Source organism: Podarcis bocagei, assembly GCF_964188305.1.
Source record: "Podarcis bocagei genome assembly, chromosome: 8".
Classification (NCBI taxonomy): Eukaryota; Metazoa; Chordata; class Lepidosauria; order Squamata; family Lacertidae; genus Podarcis; species Podarcis bocagei.
The window spans coordinates 68,149,962-68,165,525 of record NC_138133.1 but is presented as its reverse complement, the minus strand read 5'-3'; the positions used below and the strand labels follow the sequence as shown (position 1 = coordinate 68,165,525).

The following is a 15,564-nucleotide window of genomic DNA, read 5'->3' as shown; positions in this document are numbered from 1 at the left end:
AAAGGCAAAGGCTAAAGTAGATGGATCTTATAAATGTTACAAAACCAGAAAATGCAGAGTTCAGAGTCCAAATCCATATCTCTTTACCTTTTCCCCAAGGAAGTCCAGATGTAGGCCATAACCAAAAAAATGCAGGAATGCTAAGCTTAAGTTGCTCCTGAGCCAATGTATTAGAACAAAATTACAACTGTTATATTAAAATCACAGCAACCTAGGCTTCTCACTGTGCTGCAAACATTTTTAAACCTTTGCTGCTGGAGTCACTATTGTTCCACCTACCAGTGCTTGCAGCTAAGCCCCCAAAGCATGTTGTTACTTCGTAGTAGTTCCGTATAAACCAAGCAAACAAAGTTTTCCTAACCAAGGAGGTCACCAGCTCGCCCACAACAGGCAAATGGAAGCCAGAGACACCACCTACGCGTGCTTGGGAAGATGAGCAGCTAAAACCAGTATGCTAGCCAAATGTCTTGGACACACACAGGCATATGCCGAGCCCTTGCAATGGAAACTCATTTTGCCCCAGCAAATTTCCTGCTGATTTGTCCCGAAAAGCCTTTTATTCTACTGAAAAACCATTAGGCTGAGTCACTGACCTATTTTGCAGCGCATACCTTTCCTATCCAAAAATAAGGGAGTGAATTTTCACTTGCAGTTATACAGATCTATGGTAAGAACACACTTAGAATCCTGTGTACAGTTCTGGTTAACTCACTTCAAAAAAAGGATACTGTAGAGCTAAGGTTCAGAGAAGGGCAACCAGAGTGATCGATGAGATGGAGAAAAGCGTCAAACGCCCCCATATGGATCGTTTACAACATTGTGGGGTTAGGTTCTTATGAAAGCACTATAGAAAAGCATTATTAAAGACTGAATATTAGCCTTCTAAAGTACAAAGTGTTCTACAATCTAGATCACTCAGCCTCCTTAGAACACTGTGAAATATAAAAGCAGCCAATTATTTTTGCACGCCACGAATTAAAGCTGAGAGTCAGCAATTTGCCTGAGGGTCACAAAGTGAGTTTATTCATGGATGAGCAGGGATAAAAACCACAGAGGTTGATGCCAAATGTTTGCCACTCATGCTCAGAACGACAGATGTTGCTTAAGGGAAGGAAGCCTTAGAAGAACTCAATTGCAATTAATTGCTATGTATGCTTATTCCACATGCAGCAATGCATATATGAATGCAGCAATTATGTACTTTATATTTTCATTCATTTTATTTTAATATTTAATACTCTGCACTTCAATCCCTATGACGGTAGAGCAACTTGCAAAGTTAAAAGCCATAAACAATAAAATCAGTATAAAGAAACAAACAGCCACAGACCAAACAGCATGGAATATAATAAAACACTACTACTTACTACTACTACTACTACTACTACTACTACTACTACAGTACTAACTTATTATTTATACCCCACCCATCTGGCCGGGTTTCCCTAGCCACTCTGGGCGGCTTCCAACAGGATATTAAAAACACAGTAAAAGATCAAACATTAAAAACTTCCCTAAACAGGATTCTTTGACATCTGGTGGGAGGGCATTCCACAGGGCAGGCGCCACTACCGAGAAGGCCCTCTGTCTGGTTCCCTGTGACTTTGCTTCTCGCAGGGAGGGAACCACCAGAAGGCCCTCGGAGCTGGACCACAGTGTCTGGGCTGGGCCCAGGGCATTTAGGGCTTTAAAGGTCAGCACCAACACTTTGAATTGTGCCCGGAAACATAAAGTAAAAAGATGTAGATCTAGACACAGGGTCTTTTTTCTTTTTCTACTTAGAAGCATTTTCAACATAAGAAGGTGCAAAGCGTCAGGAGGAACCATTCTCCCCTTAACAGCCTGAAATACTATTATTTGGAGTCAGAACCTGCTATCTTTCGGAATTACTTTCATTTATTCATGGGAAACTAGAAGCAGCCATGCATACATACCCACTGAAGCGTACACCTAAAGTATGAATCTGTTGGAAAGCATGTGTATCTTACACCTCCCTGTTGAATGTACTCCTTGCGGCAAACTCAGATAATATATACGGAGCCAGTTCAGATGTGATGCTAAACTATGGTTTAGCATTATGGGCACAAACCATGGAAAGCCTTGGGTTTCCAGTTCCCTCTGGCATGAGCCAGACAAAAAAGAGAAAAGGATCTGCTTCTGATTTCAAGCCAGCTAGATTATGTGGGAAGTTGGGAAACTCCAGTTAGTTTATGAACCATGGTTAGTGATCAAGCCAGGTTTATAAATCATGGATTGATTCTGGCTTGGTTTAAATGAAGTAGCCTTGGTCTAAATTTACCAAAGTTCTCTGTGGATGTAATGTTCGGATATAATGGGGAACTCTGGTTAGTTTAAAGCGGAAAGCAACAGATTTGGATCGCTTTCTCTTCTGCGCGCCTGAGAAGGAGTGGGAGGTGTACAAATATGAGGCTTACTGCAGTTTATTCATGTAATACAAAGATATCATTTAGTGCTACCTCGGAACCAGCCATCTGTATAATGTGTGAAATTGATTCCTCATCAAAGAGGGATCGTGTTGCACTCGGGCCTTAGAGCACCCCCCACCTGCTGGGGTGGGCAGGGCCATGCCCTCCTCCACTCCGGTTGGTCGTTCCCCAGTTGCTTGGGCCCTAAAGCCCATCGCTTGGCTTGTGGAGTGGCCGGGGAACAATATATAACCCTGTGCGTCATTTGCCGGTCCTCTTTGCCTTCGCGCAGCAGATCCCCCGCCCGCCTTCCCTTTATTTAGGTTTGCCTGGCCTTGCTATGGTCTTCATTGGTCGCCTGTTTTGTAATGGGGGCCTGGTAGAAATTTTTCCATCTAGCGAATTGGCAGGACCATTTGGTTTTCGCCTACCACCGTAGCAATCGTCACAACTTTGTAAGGTTTGGCGGTTAGGCATTGGATCAGCAATGGTGGGGAGAGGAAGTGGCGGCCATCACCTACCCCTCCAAGCTCAAGGGTATTCCATTAAATGCAGTGTTTCTCAACCTGTGGGTCCCCAGATGTTGTTGGACTACAACTCCCAGCATTCCTAGCCAGCATGACCAGTGGTCAGGGAAGATGGGAGTTGCAGTCCAACAACATCTGGGACCCACAGGTTGAGAACCGCTGAATGAAAGGAATCAGGGGTTGGCCTGGGTCTTGTCCTAGCGGTGGGCCTAGGGCCACACCAGGACCCCACGGGGGCACCGAGGGGAGCTCAAGCCTGCCCGCAAGGGTGGTGCTCTCTCCTGCTGGCGGTCTTTCACTCTTGTTATCAGATTCACCATGAAAGCGGTTGGGAATCCAATATAGTCTGGTGATTCCAATGCCGAAGCCAATACCACTTACATTTTGTATTCAATAAAGTTGTGGCCTAAATTTTGCCCAGTAATGTAAACTAAAATCCTGTGTCACTGTGTCTCATTTCTTGGGGGTGCTTGGGGGTCTCGAAGTGCAAATGAGCCTATTAGTGCTACATAAATTAAGACCATGAAATTTCAACATCATCACGTCCTTGGGCCCTTTTAATATTTAAAATAAATGAATAGAGCATGCCTTCACTGTCTATACATTGCATTTTAAACAGAACTTGTACACTCTCTTCTAAGGAAGTAAGGCAAAAATCCTGGAATATAGTTAAAGAGCTGTGTCAGGGAACTGCCATCGGAGCCAGAGGGAGAGGGAGGGCTCCAGAGGGATTCCGGAGAGCGTCCCGGGAGGGAGAGAAGCAGCACATCTTCTGGGGAAGGAAATCACCAGTGGAGAAGGGGGGCAGATGGGGGAATCGGTGAGGTGGCTCCAAGACTCCTCGCCGGGGACCAGCGGGGAGAGCACGGGTCCTCCGATGCCCACACCCTCCCTGCGCAGAAGGCTTCCGCGCAGGGAAAGTAGGCGGAGACTAGGCGTCAAAGAGCTTCTTTGCTGGAAGAAGTTCAAGAAATGCCCACTGACGGATTCTGCCAGCGATTGAGACAGCCACGGGCGAGTGGCTGTCCAGACAGAAAGGATTCACTCAGGCAATCCAGCCAGGTGTGGCGCCGATTTACGCACGAGCAACCCCTAGAACTATTACAAGCTGCATAATTTAACTCCCTATTATTTAGTTCAATTTTAGTAGCACCCTTCTTTTCCCAGTTGTAAAATGACCGTAACCTTATATACCATGATGAGTATAAAAAAATTAATTGGTCATACTTTGTTTCAAATGCTTCTGTGTTTTTGAGAGTAAATGCAGAGTGGGTGGGGGCGGGGGGCAATTTCATCTTGGTTTAAGCAAATGCAATGTGGTAAAAGTTTTTTTCCCCTTTCCAAAAAAAGAATACAGCAGAAGAAAGTAGAGATGGCCAAACATAAAACACTCTCTATGTACAGGAAACCACAAAGCAGTGCTCTGCTGCCTGCCAAAGATTAATAGGATCCAGTGGTTTGGTTTTTACAAGGCTTTAAAGGGCTACTAACACAGAGTGGGCTTCATTTGTTGGCTCATAAACAATGGCAAATTTAAAATGAATCTTTAATAAAAGTAAGACAGACATGCACTTCAAACAGATTAGCTGCTCCTTGCCCTTTTTTCCCCTGAAGGGCACGTGTGAATCTTCCCCCTGCCTGGCAGAACTTTTACTAATTTAAAACCAATTTTCAATATGCAGGCCTTGTGAAATTTGTTGACAGCGGAGAAATATTGGGTGGGATTGGGAGGAACGAAAATTCATACAAGCAAGTATAAGAGGGGATGGGGTAAGTGGCTTAAAAATAGCATTGCTGAGAAAATGAGTTGAGGCTTATACTTTCCCCGCAAATGGTACTGGGTCAGCAATGCAATATGGTTACAAAGAAACATAATCTATTCCAGAGTGCATTTAGCAGAAGCATAGCCAAAACTCAGAAATAATATTATTTTCCTCTAGCTGGACAAATTTTCGGGTCCAAAAGTATATTGTAGAAGAGCAATCATAACTTTTGAGTTTGGGATTTAAATTGTGTAAGTAAATAAAAGCAATCGTTTATACTGGAGAGAAAATAACAGTGGCAGGATGGAGGAATAAGCCAACAAGTCTTCAAAGATCTGAAATATTGTGTATAAACAGAAAGGAAAATGCTTGTTGTCTACCCTAAAAGAAAAGAATGGGACAAGGGGAAGAAATATACTGAATAAAAAATACTTCCTACAAAGAACATCTCAGTCATGGAACTTGTTGGTCTACCAATGTTGGAAATATTTGCTGGCAGAGACTATTAAAAAGAAGCTAGCCAGAGCACTTGTCATCTTCTAGGTCTGAGGAGTCATGTATTCTGGCACGGGTTTCCAAAGCTTGTTTAATTTCTGACTGTCCAAGCTGAACACAGTCCTCTAGCTACTGATCAATACTTTCCAACACTACCGTATTAAAAAGACATTAAATGCATCCATAGACTATCTCATCATTAATGCCTTGAAAATGTAGCATTTTCACTGTGCGATAATGATAGTTGCACCAGGATTTAAAATAAAAAGAAGATTCAGTAGTTCTGTTGTTGGAAACTAAAATGTCATCCTCGGACTTAGGCCAGGAATCACCATCACCTGGTGGTACCCTTGAGGTCTCACCTGTGACCTAATGAGATTGTGTGGGAGGTTACGTTTTTCTCCTTTGAAAAGTACAGGGCTTTCTTCCCCAGCTGGAACTCACTGGAACTCAGTTCCAGCACCTCTCGGGTGGGCACCATTGCCATTATAAGAGAAACAAGGGAGATGTTCTTGGTGGGTTCCAGCACCTCTCTTTCAAGAAAAACAGCACTGGGAAAGTACATAGAGATGAAGGAGGAAGTTGGAAGAGTGACTTCCTCTTTCAGCTCTACATGCTTTTCAAGGCTCAGACTAATTCTTATTTGAACAGACTTTTATCCAGATTGCTTGTAAAAGTGAAGTGTGTGCATGCATGTTTTCTCTCTTTCTGTCTTTCAGGGAAGTGTGCTGATCCATTGGGTGTGGGAAAGATTAAAGCCATGGCATTTGCTAAAGCATTCAAATCTGCCCACAGGCCTACAAACCATGGGTGACAGCTGACGTAAGCTAAAGGCAAACTCAGTGATAATTCAGATATACACGGAATGCAAAGGCATAATAATAAATGGGAGATAACCACCAAAAATTCAAACAAAATGGAAGGCAAGAGAATGGTCTAGATGCAAAGCAGAATGGGGCAGATCAAGGCCATGACAAAATTCTTTACTCTGCGTTGTCTTTGCAGTGTTTCAGGATAGAAGTAAAATTCCATTCCATTTTGTTTGAAAATATTATCTTGCTCCATTTATAAAGTTGAGTGTTCTGGCTCCAGATGATCCATTCCAGTCTGACAGTACAAGAAAAAGGTATAAAAAAATTAAGAACATATGTTCTGGGGGGGAAGGTTTTATTTTAGGATGCTTTTGGGGATTGTGGTAGAAGATGTGTTTGAAGAACTACAGGAAACATTTAGCTGCTCCAATTATGTCTAGATACAGATAATATTTTGCAGAACGCTGGGTGATTTGAAAGAGCGGGTCATTGCTTGTGGTGTAAACAATCATACCACTTTTGCCTCTGGTTAACATAGTTGGAAGGTATTTTTAAAAATCCAACCCTGCAAAACCTTTTAAGGGCAACACGGCCTAGGACCCTCGTACCTACGGGACCGCCTCGCCTGGTATGCCCCACGGAGAGCCTCAAGGTCCATAAATAACAACACCCTAGTGGTCCCAGGCCCTAAGGATGTTAGATTGGCTTCAACCAGAGCCAGGGCCTTTTCAGCACTGGCCCCAACTTGGTGGAACGCTCTGTCTCATGAGACCAGGGCCCTGCAGGATCTGATCTCTTTCCGCAGGGCCTGTAAGACAGAGTTGTTCCGCCTGGCCTTTGGATTGGAGCCAATTTGATTCCCTCCGCCCCCTTTTTCTTTTTTCTTTTCCTTCTCCTACAATGAGGCTCCATTTTAATATTTTAATGTTCCATTATTTTAATGTTGTATTTTATTTTTGTTTTTAAGTTGTAATCACTCATCTTGTTTTTATTATTGCTTGTAAGCCGCTCTGAGCCCGGCCTTGGCTGGGGAGGGCGGGGTATAAATAAAAATTTATTATTATTATTATTATTAACAATGTGGTAAACATTTTCACAATGAGAAGGGAAGCTGCTTTCAAATCGCCTTCAACTCTCTTTGAAATTAAAAAGCTGAATAACTTTCCAGCAGAAATAAATTGGGGGCCTATACTTCTGCCATTCTGTCTATTTTCAAGATACCTGTCCTTTGCTTCTATCCCCAATGATTATGTCAGACTGCCTCTGCTACTTGACAGGTGCTGTTATTAGGAAAAGGGAATGAACTCAGAAATATTGAAATGCAGTACCGTTTCATTTCGTTTCCTGGAAATGCTGCTATCTGCTATATCTATCAATGGTGGAGGACATGCTGCACTTGATTATGGATTTCATTTCATTATACAGAATCCATAAATCTGCAGAGCACATTCATGGTTTATGCAAAACACAAGGAATGCAAATGAGAATACCAGAAGCTGATTGAACTTATGCATCAAGTTTGTACCTCTCACTTAGCAAGTCAAAGAAACAAAAAATGATACAGCCATTATAATGGACATATAGGCTAATGTCCACCTTCCCAATTAAAAAAATAACAGCCTTGGCCTTGCTTTCTCCATTTTTGCCCGTTGAAGGGTTTTCCATCTCCAAGTAACAAAAGGGTAGTCCAATAAATGAGATAATCTTGACCTACTTTCAGCCTGAACAGCAAAACCTGTTATGACAGAAAACTTTTATTTAAGCCAGTTAATGTTCTTGAAGTAAATGGGACCGAAAATCCAACCATACAGTACAAGCTTAGCTAACTTGTGTATCACAGCTGGTGGCTCATTCTAGCAAATCCACAGGGCAACTACATATTTAACCATTATATTTCTACAACCATTGGGAATGTGGGGCTAAGGAACAGCAGCTTCTCCCACTCTTGATTGCTGCTTATCAGACTCTCGCTAGAGCAGTCAATCAAGATTTAGACAAAAGGCAATCATTTGCCCCTGGCGCATGCTCACTGCAGGTAGTCATGGGTCATATTTCAAAATGAGAACATGCTCTTCTGCTTCCTGAAGATTCCTCTACAATGCTTTGCTTGGAACGGCTATTTCATGGATCCAATCCAAAAAGCAGCATGGGAACTTCTGCATGGGTATGGAATTTTAGAACAGGGATAGGGAAACTGTGGTCCTCCAGATGTTCCTGGACTCCCATCATCCCTGACCAGCCTGGGGCTGATGAGAGTTGGGAGTCTAAAAGCTCCCCTGCCACTGCTATAGAACATCTCAACTGTGTAATCATCTGCATAGCTACCCCTGAAGCTCAGGGATGCTTCAAAAGATTTTTCCATGAAAGTGCAGGGAGAAAAGACCCAAAAGGAAGACCCACTGCCAACTTCAGTTCTCAGGAAATGTGAGGTTCTCTCCTTCTTGAGCCAGCCATTCTGGTAACCATTGTGTTTTCTAAGTCACTGTCTCTGTGACCGCTGCTTTTTTCAGTCTTCCTGGGTTCACAACTACTGGTGCACAGGGGGATGAATGATCATGCATTCCAACAACTTTGTTTCTGTAGATATATGCTTACCTTAAAAGCCAAGGTGATACTTATAAAAAGCAGAATAATCACAATGAGACAAGTGGGATTGACAGACATAATATCTTCCTTGTAGGGAAAATTACCAGGCTGCAAAAAAGAAGAAGAAAAATTAGTAATAATGATCGTGCACCTCTCTCATTATAGAATACTTTACATGACAATATAAGGCCGTTATTTATTTATTAATGGTAGCCTGTTGGTCAACACATGGCATTCTTGGGCAGCTGCGAGGGCACCAGTGGGGCCTTCCTGTGGGGCCTAATGTTTTCCCTGTGCCTTAATGTCTGGGGCTAGGGGTTGGGGACATGGAAGAACTTCTCCTCAGAGTTTCTGAAGCTATTGTTAATTCTTTGGTATTATTGCCAAATATATTCAGACTGAATCAAGACAAATATATACTCCTGTTTGCATTAATTTCTTTCTTTTTTTGCCAGCTGCTGGCAAGAAGTTTTCTTTTTCTTGAATTTCATTGAAGTGTTCCAATGGTTTCATCTCACCAGATGGTGTGTAACAGACTGGAGATAAATGTTACACAACTCTGCTCTCGGCTTCTTTCTTTAAAAAAACAAATACATCTTATTCTTGTTCTGGTCTAGTATTTTGATCGCTTCTGGCTTTGCCTCCGCAGAAGGAAAATTATCCGAAAGCCTTACACACCAAAACATAAAGTCACTTGCCTGTCACACCCTAAGCAACCTTTTCATCTGTTTAACATACTCTATTTTTACTAAGACAATGGATGTTACTATACTGGGGCAGCCTGAGTTAAGGATGTGCAAAGATGAAGTCTGCAACCTCCCGTGCTAAGGTTGAAAGAGGCACAAGCACAGTATCAGAAGGGCTCCCCACCATCCTAATTTCTAATGAGGGCTAAAGCCACAATAACCATACATTAGTCAGAAATAAGACCACTGAATTCCACGGGGACTGCTCCCTAATAAGTGTGTTCAAAATTGCAGCCTGAATTGGTTGATCTTCAAAGGTGCCGCACAGGTCTGTTAGCAAGGGCTGGATCTACACATATCAAAGAAGCGTTTCAGTTTAACGTGTTGCAAACATTGTATGAGAAATCGGGTTGGCAAAAAATAGAACTCCACAGTGTCATCCGGTGTCACAGTGTCAGAATGCATGAAGAACGCATATAAAACACTTTTTCTTTGCCAATGTAGCTGAGTCCAAGGGCTCCCCATAAACATCCAGACCTATGGAAAAAGATTATTCCCCTCCCAACTTACTCACATCTACACCTTGTTTCCAGAATGCGGGTTAAAAAGAAGGGACAAAGTGGACAAGGACCACCTAAAGCCATTGGGGAAAGCAAAACAAGTTGCAACTAAGTTCCTCTTTAACTGGCACCATCACTTTGCCAGCTTAGAAGCAGGTAAAGGATACTGTATTTCACACACAAATGTTGAAGAGTATTATTTGAATCCCGAAAATAGTAAAACCATGTGGAGTGATACTGGTAAAAAGTGGATTAACCTTTGACTGCACAGCACAAAGGAACGCAGAATGATTCTTACAAAATGTAGTTGGGTCAATGGTAAATCTTTTTTGGGGGTATCCTTAGTGGGTCAGCAGGGCTTCTATTATCCACGTAGTTCACTAGGAAGTTACTGCCAAGATTTGGCAACATTTATGTAGGAATTTGTGTGTGTTTATGCTGTCCATATACAAAGCAGCACTTGCCCCAAAGTCAGAATTCAAAAAGATGAAACAATTGAACACCAAGATCGTGCTAAAATATATGACTGGGACAAGAAAAGCAGTAAAGTCTTAATCTATACTGCAGATGAATGGACAAATGATTTGCTGCTGAATATTTGGGCAGTCCAGATGTGTGGCAGGTCCACATGTTAAACACATGAAGAAATATTTACTGATGCAACCATTTACTGGCAGTGCTGTATAACTAAATGTGGAATTTCTTCAGCTAGGTTACATAAAAGCACCGCCTTGTTTTGAAGCTGGGAAAACAAACCCAACTGAAAGTTGGACCATGCGTGGAGTTTTGTTTACACCCGGCTGCAGGGAGAAGAGCGTGGCTTCAGATGACAGCCACTGGGCAAACTGATGAGTGATCACTACCGTAGTTGTAGTGATGAACAGGGAGATCCACTTGGAAAACCACTGTGCAGATGGGACTCATGTCCAAGACTCCATGGTGGTACCCATAAGTAAGAAGAAGAAGAAGAAGAAGAAGAAGAAGAAGAAGAAGAAGAAGAAGAAGAAGAAGAAGAAGAAGAAGAGTAGTAGTAGTAGTAGTAGTAGTAGTAGTAGTAGTAGTAGTCTGGATCTGATATCCTGCTTTAGCACTACCCTAAGGAGTCTCAAAGTAGCTAACAATCTCCTTTCCTTTCCTCCCCCGCAACAAACACTCTGTGAGGTGAGTGGGGCTGAGAGACTTCAGAGAAGTGTGACCAGCCCAAGGTCACTCAGCAGCTGCATGTGGAGGAGCGGGGAAGTGAACCCGGTTCACCAGATTACGAGTCCACTGCTCTTAACCACCACTGACAGAACTGTAAAGACCCCACAATTAGAGTATTTGTGTCCCGCTTTTCCACCAAAAAAAGCTATCAGAGCCAATTAAAACAAGACATTCCCTGCCCACAGGTTTATAATCTAAAAAACACAACACATACGTGAAAGGGCCATGGAAGGAAGAGGAAGAAAACAAACTCAGGCGCCAGCTCTTAAGTAGTGTGGTGCATATTGAGCCCCTGGCACAGAAACAGTTCAGAGGCAGGAAGCATTTGAGGGAGCTGTCCTTTTGGCAAAACTTACAGAACCATAGAATCATAGAGGTGGAAGGGATCTGAGGGTCATCTAGTCCAACCCCCTGAAATGCAGGGATATCAGCTAAGCATCCACGACAGGTGGCCATCCAATCACTAATGATCCAACTGAGGTATCCCGATGGAATGGCTGCTGCCAGGTGATAGCTGAGGGAGATAAGTTCTGCTTTTTTATGGACAGGTGCCAGGGTTGGCCAGTGAGGACTTTGAGCAAGTTGCCCTCCATAGCTCTCTTCCTGCAGAGAGTTTTGCTCCTCGCCAGCTTGCAGCTCCACACCCTCCTCCTGGCTTCCACTTGCTTGCTTGCTTGCCAGGCAGCCCACGTGCCCTCACGACATCTCCTGACCTCCCTTCCTCTAATGTATGTGGTACTTCAGAGTGTAAAATTGCAACAAGATTCCTGTCCCAATAATCTTAGGGCAGGGGTAGGCAACCTAAGACCTGTGAGCTGGATGTGGCCCAATTGTCTTCTCAATCTGGCCCACGGACAGTTCAGGAATCAGTGTGTTTTTACATGAGTAATAATAAAAATAAAAATAAAACTAAATTATTATTATTTTATACCCCACCCCCCCAGCCAAGACTGGGCTCAGGGTGGCTAACACCAGGTATAAAAACAACTGATTAAACTACAACTTAAAAAACAAGATTAAAATACAACATTAAAATGCAGCCTCATTTCAGGAGAAACTCAAATCAAAAACTTTTGGGGGATGAAAACGTCAAATCTTCACCAAGGCCAACTATCCAGACTGGTCCTACGTGGGCCAGAAAAAAGTCAGGGATGTGCCCTTTTATTTAAAATGCATCTCTGGGTTATTTGTGGGGCCTGCCTGGTGTTTTTACATGAGTAAAATGTGTGCTTTAATTTAAAATGCATCTCTGGGTTATTTGTGGGGCATAGGAATTCATTCACCCCCCCCCCCAAAAAAAATATAGTCCAGTCCACCACATGGTCTGAGAGACGGTGGACCGGCCCACAGCTGAAAAAGGTTGCTGACCCCTGTCTTAGGGCATGGCAGAATACCTCCTGTATGTTCTAGGTAATGAACATGTGTCAACATCAGCCTTGTAGGGAAAGAATAAGAAAGAAGAACTTGGCACAAGCAGGACTTTGACTTGCCATTGTCACCTTGTCATTAGTAAAAGTTCTCTTTGAAGTAACCCAGCTCATGCACTTACTATAAACAAAAACAAATGAACAAAAGAGGAGAATGGCCAGGATCCAAGCTCAGCAAAAACCCAAATCTCTTCCAATCCCTGAGGGAGTCGGAGCCATTTCCGCTTTTTAAGAACGCTTGCCACAGGGAAAAATAAAATCTTGAGTGAAGTGTTTTGTAAGTGCTTGCATTCCAGCATCACATCATTAAGCTCACTGTTACTTTGAATGGGGTGCTTAATACAATGAATCCCAATAGATCCTGTAAATAAGACCTCTGGTTTCTCAAATGTGATGCTTGATGAAGCTATTGCAGTTCATGCAGCCATTAATCTTTATCACAGTCCATATCTCTATTTGATTTGAAATTGTTTTTACATATGAAATTATTTTTAAAGTTGGTATTTTTTTACTGTGAAATCCATTCTAGATATTTTATGGAAAGAAATTCATAAACAGAAGAAAATAAATAAAATAATTTAGAATTTAGCACCCCATGCCAATGGAGAACGGGGTGGGAATTAAGAAGCAAAAGACATTTCTCTGGAGGGGACAGAAACAGAAATTCTGCACTGCATTATTTTCCTTCTTCCATCTATTCCATTGTTCTCTGGACTGCTATGAGCTAATTCAGCATTCTTGTGGGTTTAAAACAAACAAGTCCACATATGGTAACCAGGTTGGCAATTAAGGATCAGAGCAAAACTAAATATAAGGGACAAGGAGCAGTGTGCGTTCTGTCTCTTTTAATCCTTCTTCCTCTTCATAATTACATTGGCCTTATAATGCATCATGAAGCATGATTGCACTGTGTGTCAGTCTACTTCCAGCGCTCAATGATTTAAAGAGGGGGAGAAGCAGTCCATAGCACAATAGCCTTACATTTCACATTCTTTTATTAGGACTTTTGCACTTCCAAGTTTTTTTAATGCAGTTCTCACAAAATGTATCCAAATGCATTAAAATGTATTTTTTAAATGGCTTTGAAGATTTTTGGATTCAATAAAGCGGCATATAGATTTTACGAAATAAATAAATATTTTAAAGCAACGTTGCTATAAAATTAGTATTTTGTAAAGATCCATGGACATATCTATAGGCATAATACATTTGAATGTATAATACCATGATACAATTTTTTAAAATGTGCAATATAACAATGTGATAATACATTTCTCCCTGCTGTCAAATGGAGAAGAACCATAAAGGTAGAGCAGGTGCTTTGCAATCAATAAGATTTCAGTTTCTGCCCCTGGCATCTCCTATCTTAGAGCTGGGAGATGGCTTTGCAGGCTATCGAGTTCAAGCCCCTGCTTAACGCAGGAGCCAAAGATGGAAAAGACATTTGCTGAGACCCTAAAAAGCTATTGCTAGTCACTGTAGACAGCAGTGGTCTAATCTGGTCTGCTTTGACATTTTCATGTATTCTTATATAGCTCCACCTAGAGCATTTGGGGATTTCAGACCCCCACTGTGAAGTATGAAAAGTGTCTTTGAGCAAACACCTAGGCATCATCAAGTTCTTTTTTAACAATGGCTTGATAGGTCTGAACCTGTGATATTTTTTTGTAATGCCAAGTTTAGAGTCTTTAAGGAGACAGAACAACCTCGTGGTCAGCCAAAGGTCCACTGACACCAAAAATGGCACTTGCTTGGGTCAATGGCAAAATAACAATAAGAACAGATACCAGTCTTTACTGATCTCAAGTGTCCCACATATATTTGAGGCTTTAGCCTCCATTTTGGACTCCTGATCAGATGTTTCCAGGGAGGCAAAGATGTTCTCTCCCAGGACTTCTCTTCTGCAAGGAACTCTGCACATGCTCTAAAACCCAGGGCTATGCTCAAGCAGGTAAAATGTAACAAAGTCAGACTGACTTTTCTAATGATACCTCGTAAGGTTCTTTAAGATTTGGGGTGATATTCAATGAAGTGCTTCTGCTAGCCCAAGGATTTTGGCTGTGCAACAGAACTTTTCCTCCCTCTTCTGTCACCAGGTACTTCTGCATGCCCTAGATTTGTTCTGGGAGTTCTCCACACAAGAAGAAGTCCTTGCACTAGCAGAAGCACTTAATCGGCTACTGAGTTAGTTAGATACAGGCAGACATAAAAGCTTTGGGGCATTTTCACATGTGAATATTAGAGTTTTTGCAAAAGCCAAAACTATGGCAGATAAGAACCATGATTCATCCAAACCTCCCTTGGGTTTTGTTTAGAACAAAGGAACAAACTGTGCTGCAAAGCTTTGCCCTTAGTTTCTCAAGGACAGCAATGAATAATGAGGGAAAGGGACTTACCAGTTGCTGCAGGTAATCCTGAATTGTGCTTGGGTACACAAGTATGCTAATAGCGACCAAGGTGTTGAGTGCAAAATCAAATATTTGGTAACAGAAGAAAGGGATGATCCAGGCTGCATGTTGCTGTATGTTAAAGAGAGAGAGAGAAAGAGGAAACTTAATGGTTATCTAGAAAATTCTAACACATTTTCCCAAAGAGTTCAAAGCAGTTCACAAAAGAACCAAACTATAAGGAAAAAGAGATATCACAAAGATAAATATTTCATTAGACTTAGATTAAAAGTCAGTCATATCATGACCCCTTCTCCCCAAATGGCACCCCTGTGTTGACATTTCCACATATTTTCTAGCATCTGGAATGCCTTAACAGGCAGATGGCTGCAAACATGAAGACCCTTCTGGCCCTGCCATGGGAGTTTGGAGGGATAGGTGTTTTTTCACATGATGTTGGCCACATGCCCAGTTAAGGCACTGTAAATAAGACAGCTTGTTATTTTCCTACAAACTTATCAGCTGTTTTGCCTACCAGCTTTATGTATTCAATTTTTATGCAGGGATGGTTACGACTGAATGAATAAGGGGCCATAAGCCATGCGTTACCTTATATGCGCCGTATGTGGCCATTGCACAGATGAGGATCATAAGAAGAGAAATTGCAGTAGCGATGCACATATCTGAAAGAA

General features: G+C 42.1%; 1 protein-coding gene across 2 annotated transcripts in view; it reads right to left on the bottom strand.

The window, feature by feature from the left end:
• LAPTM4B (lysosomal protein transmembrane 4 beta) overlaps positions 1-15,564 on the bottom strand; it is a 135,091-nt gene that overhangs the window by 9,928 nt on the left and 109,599 nt on the right. For both annotated transcript variants that reach the window (XM_081205145.1, XM_081205144.1), the window contains 3 exons: positions 15,482-15,555; positions 14,882-15,004; positions 8,619-8,717 (listed from right to left, as the gene is read on the bottom strand). In XM_081205145.1, the coding sequence (XP_081061271.1) occupies positions 8,619-8,717; positions 14,882-15,004; positions 15,482-15,555 (296 nt within the window). The remainder of the gene's footprint in view (positions 1-8,618; positions 8,718-14,881; positions 15,005-15,481; positions 15,556-15,564) is intronic.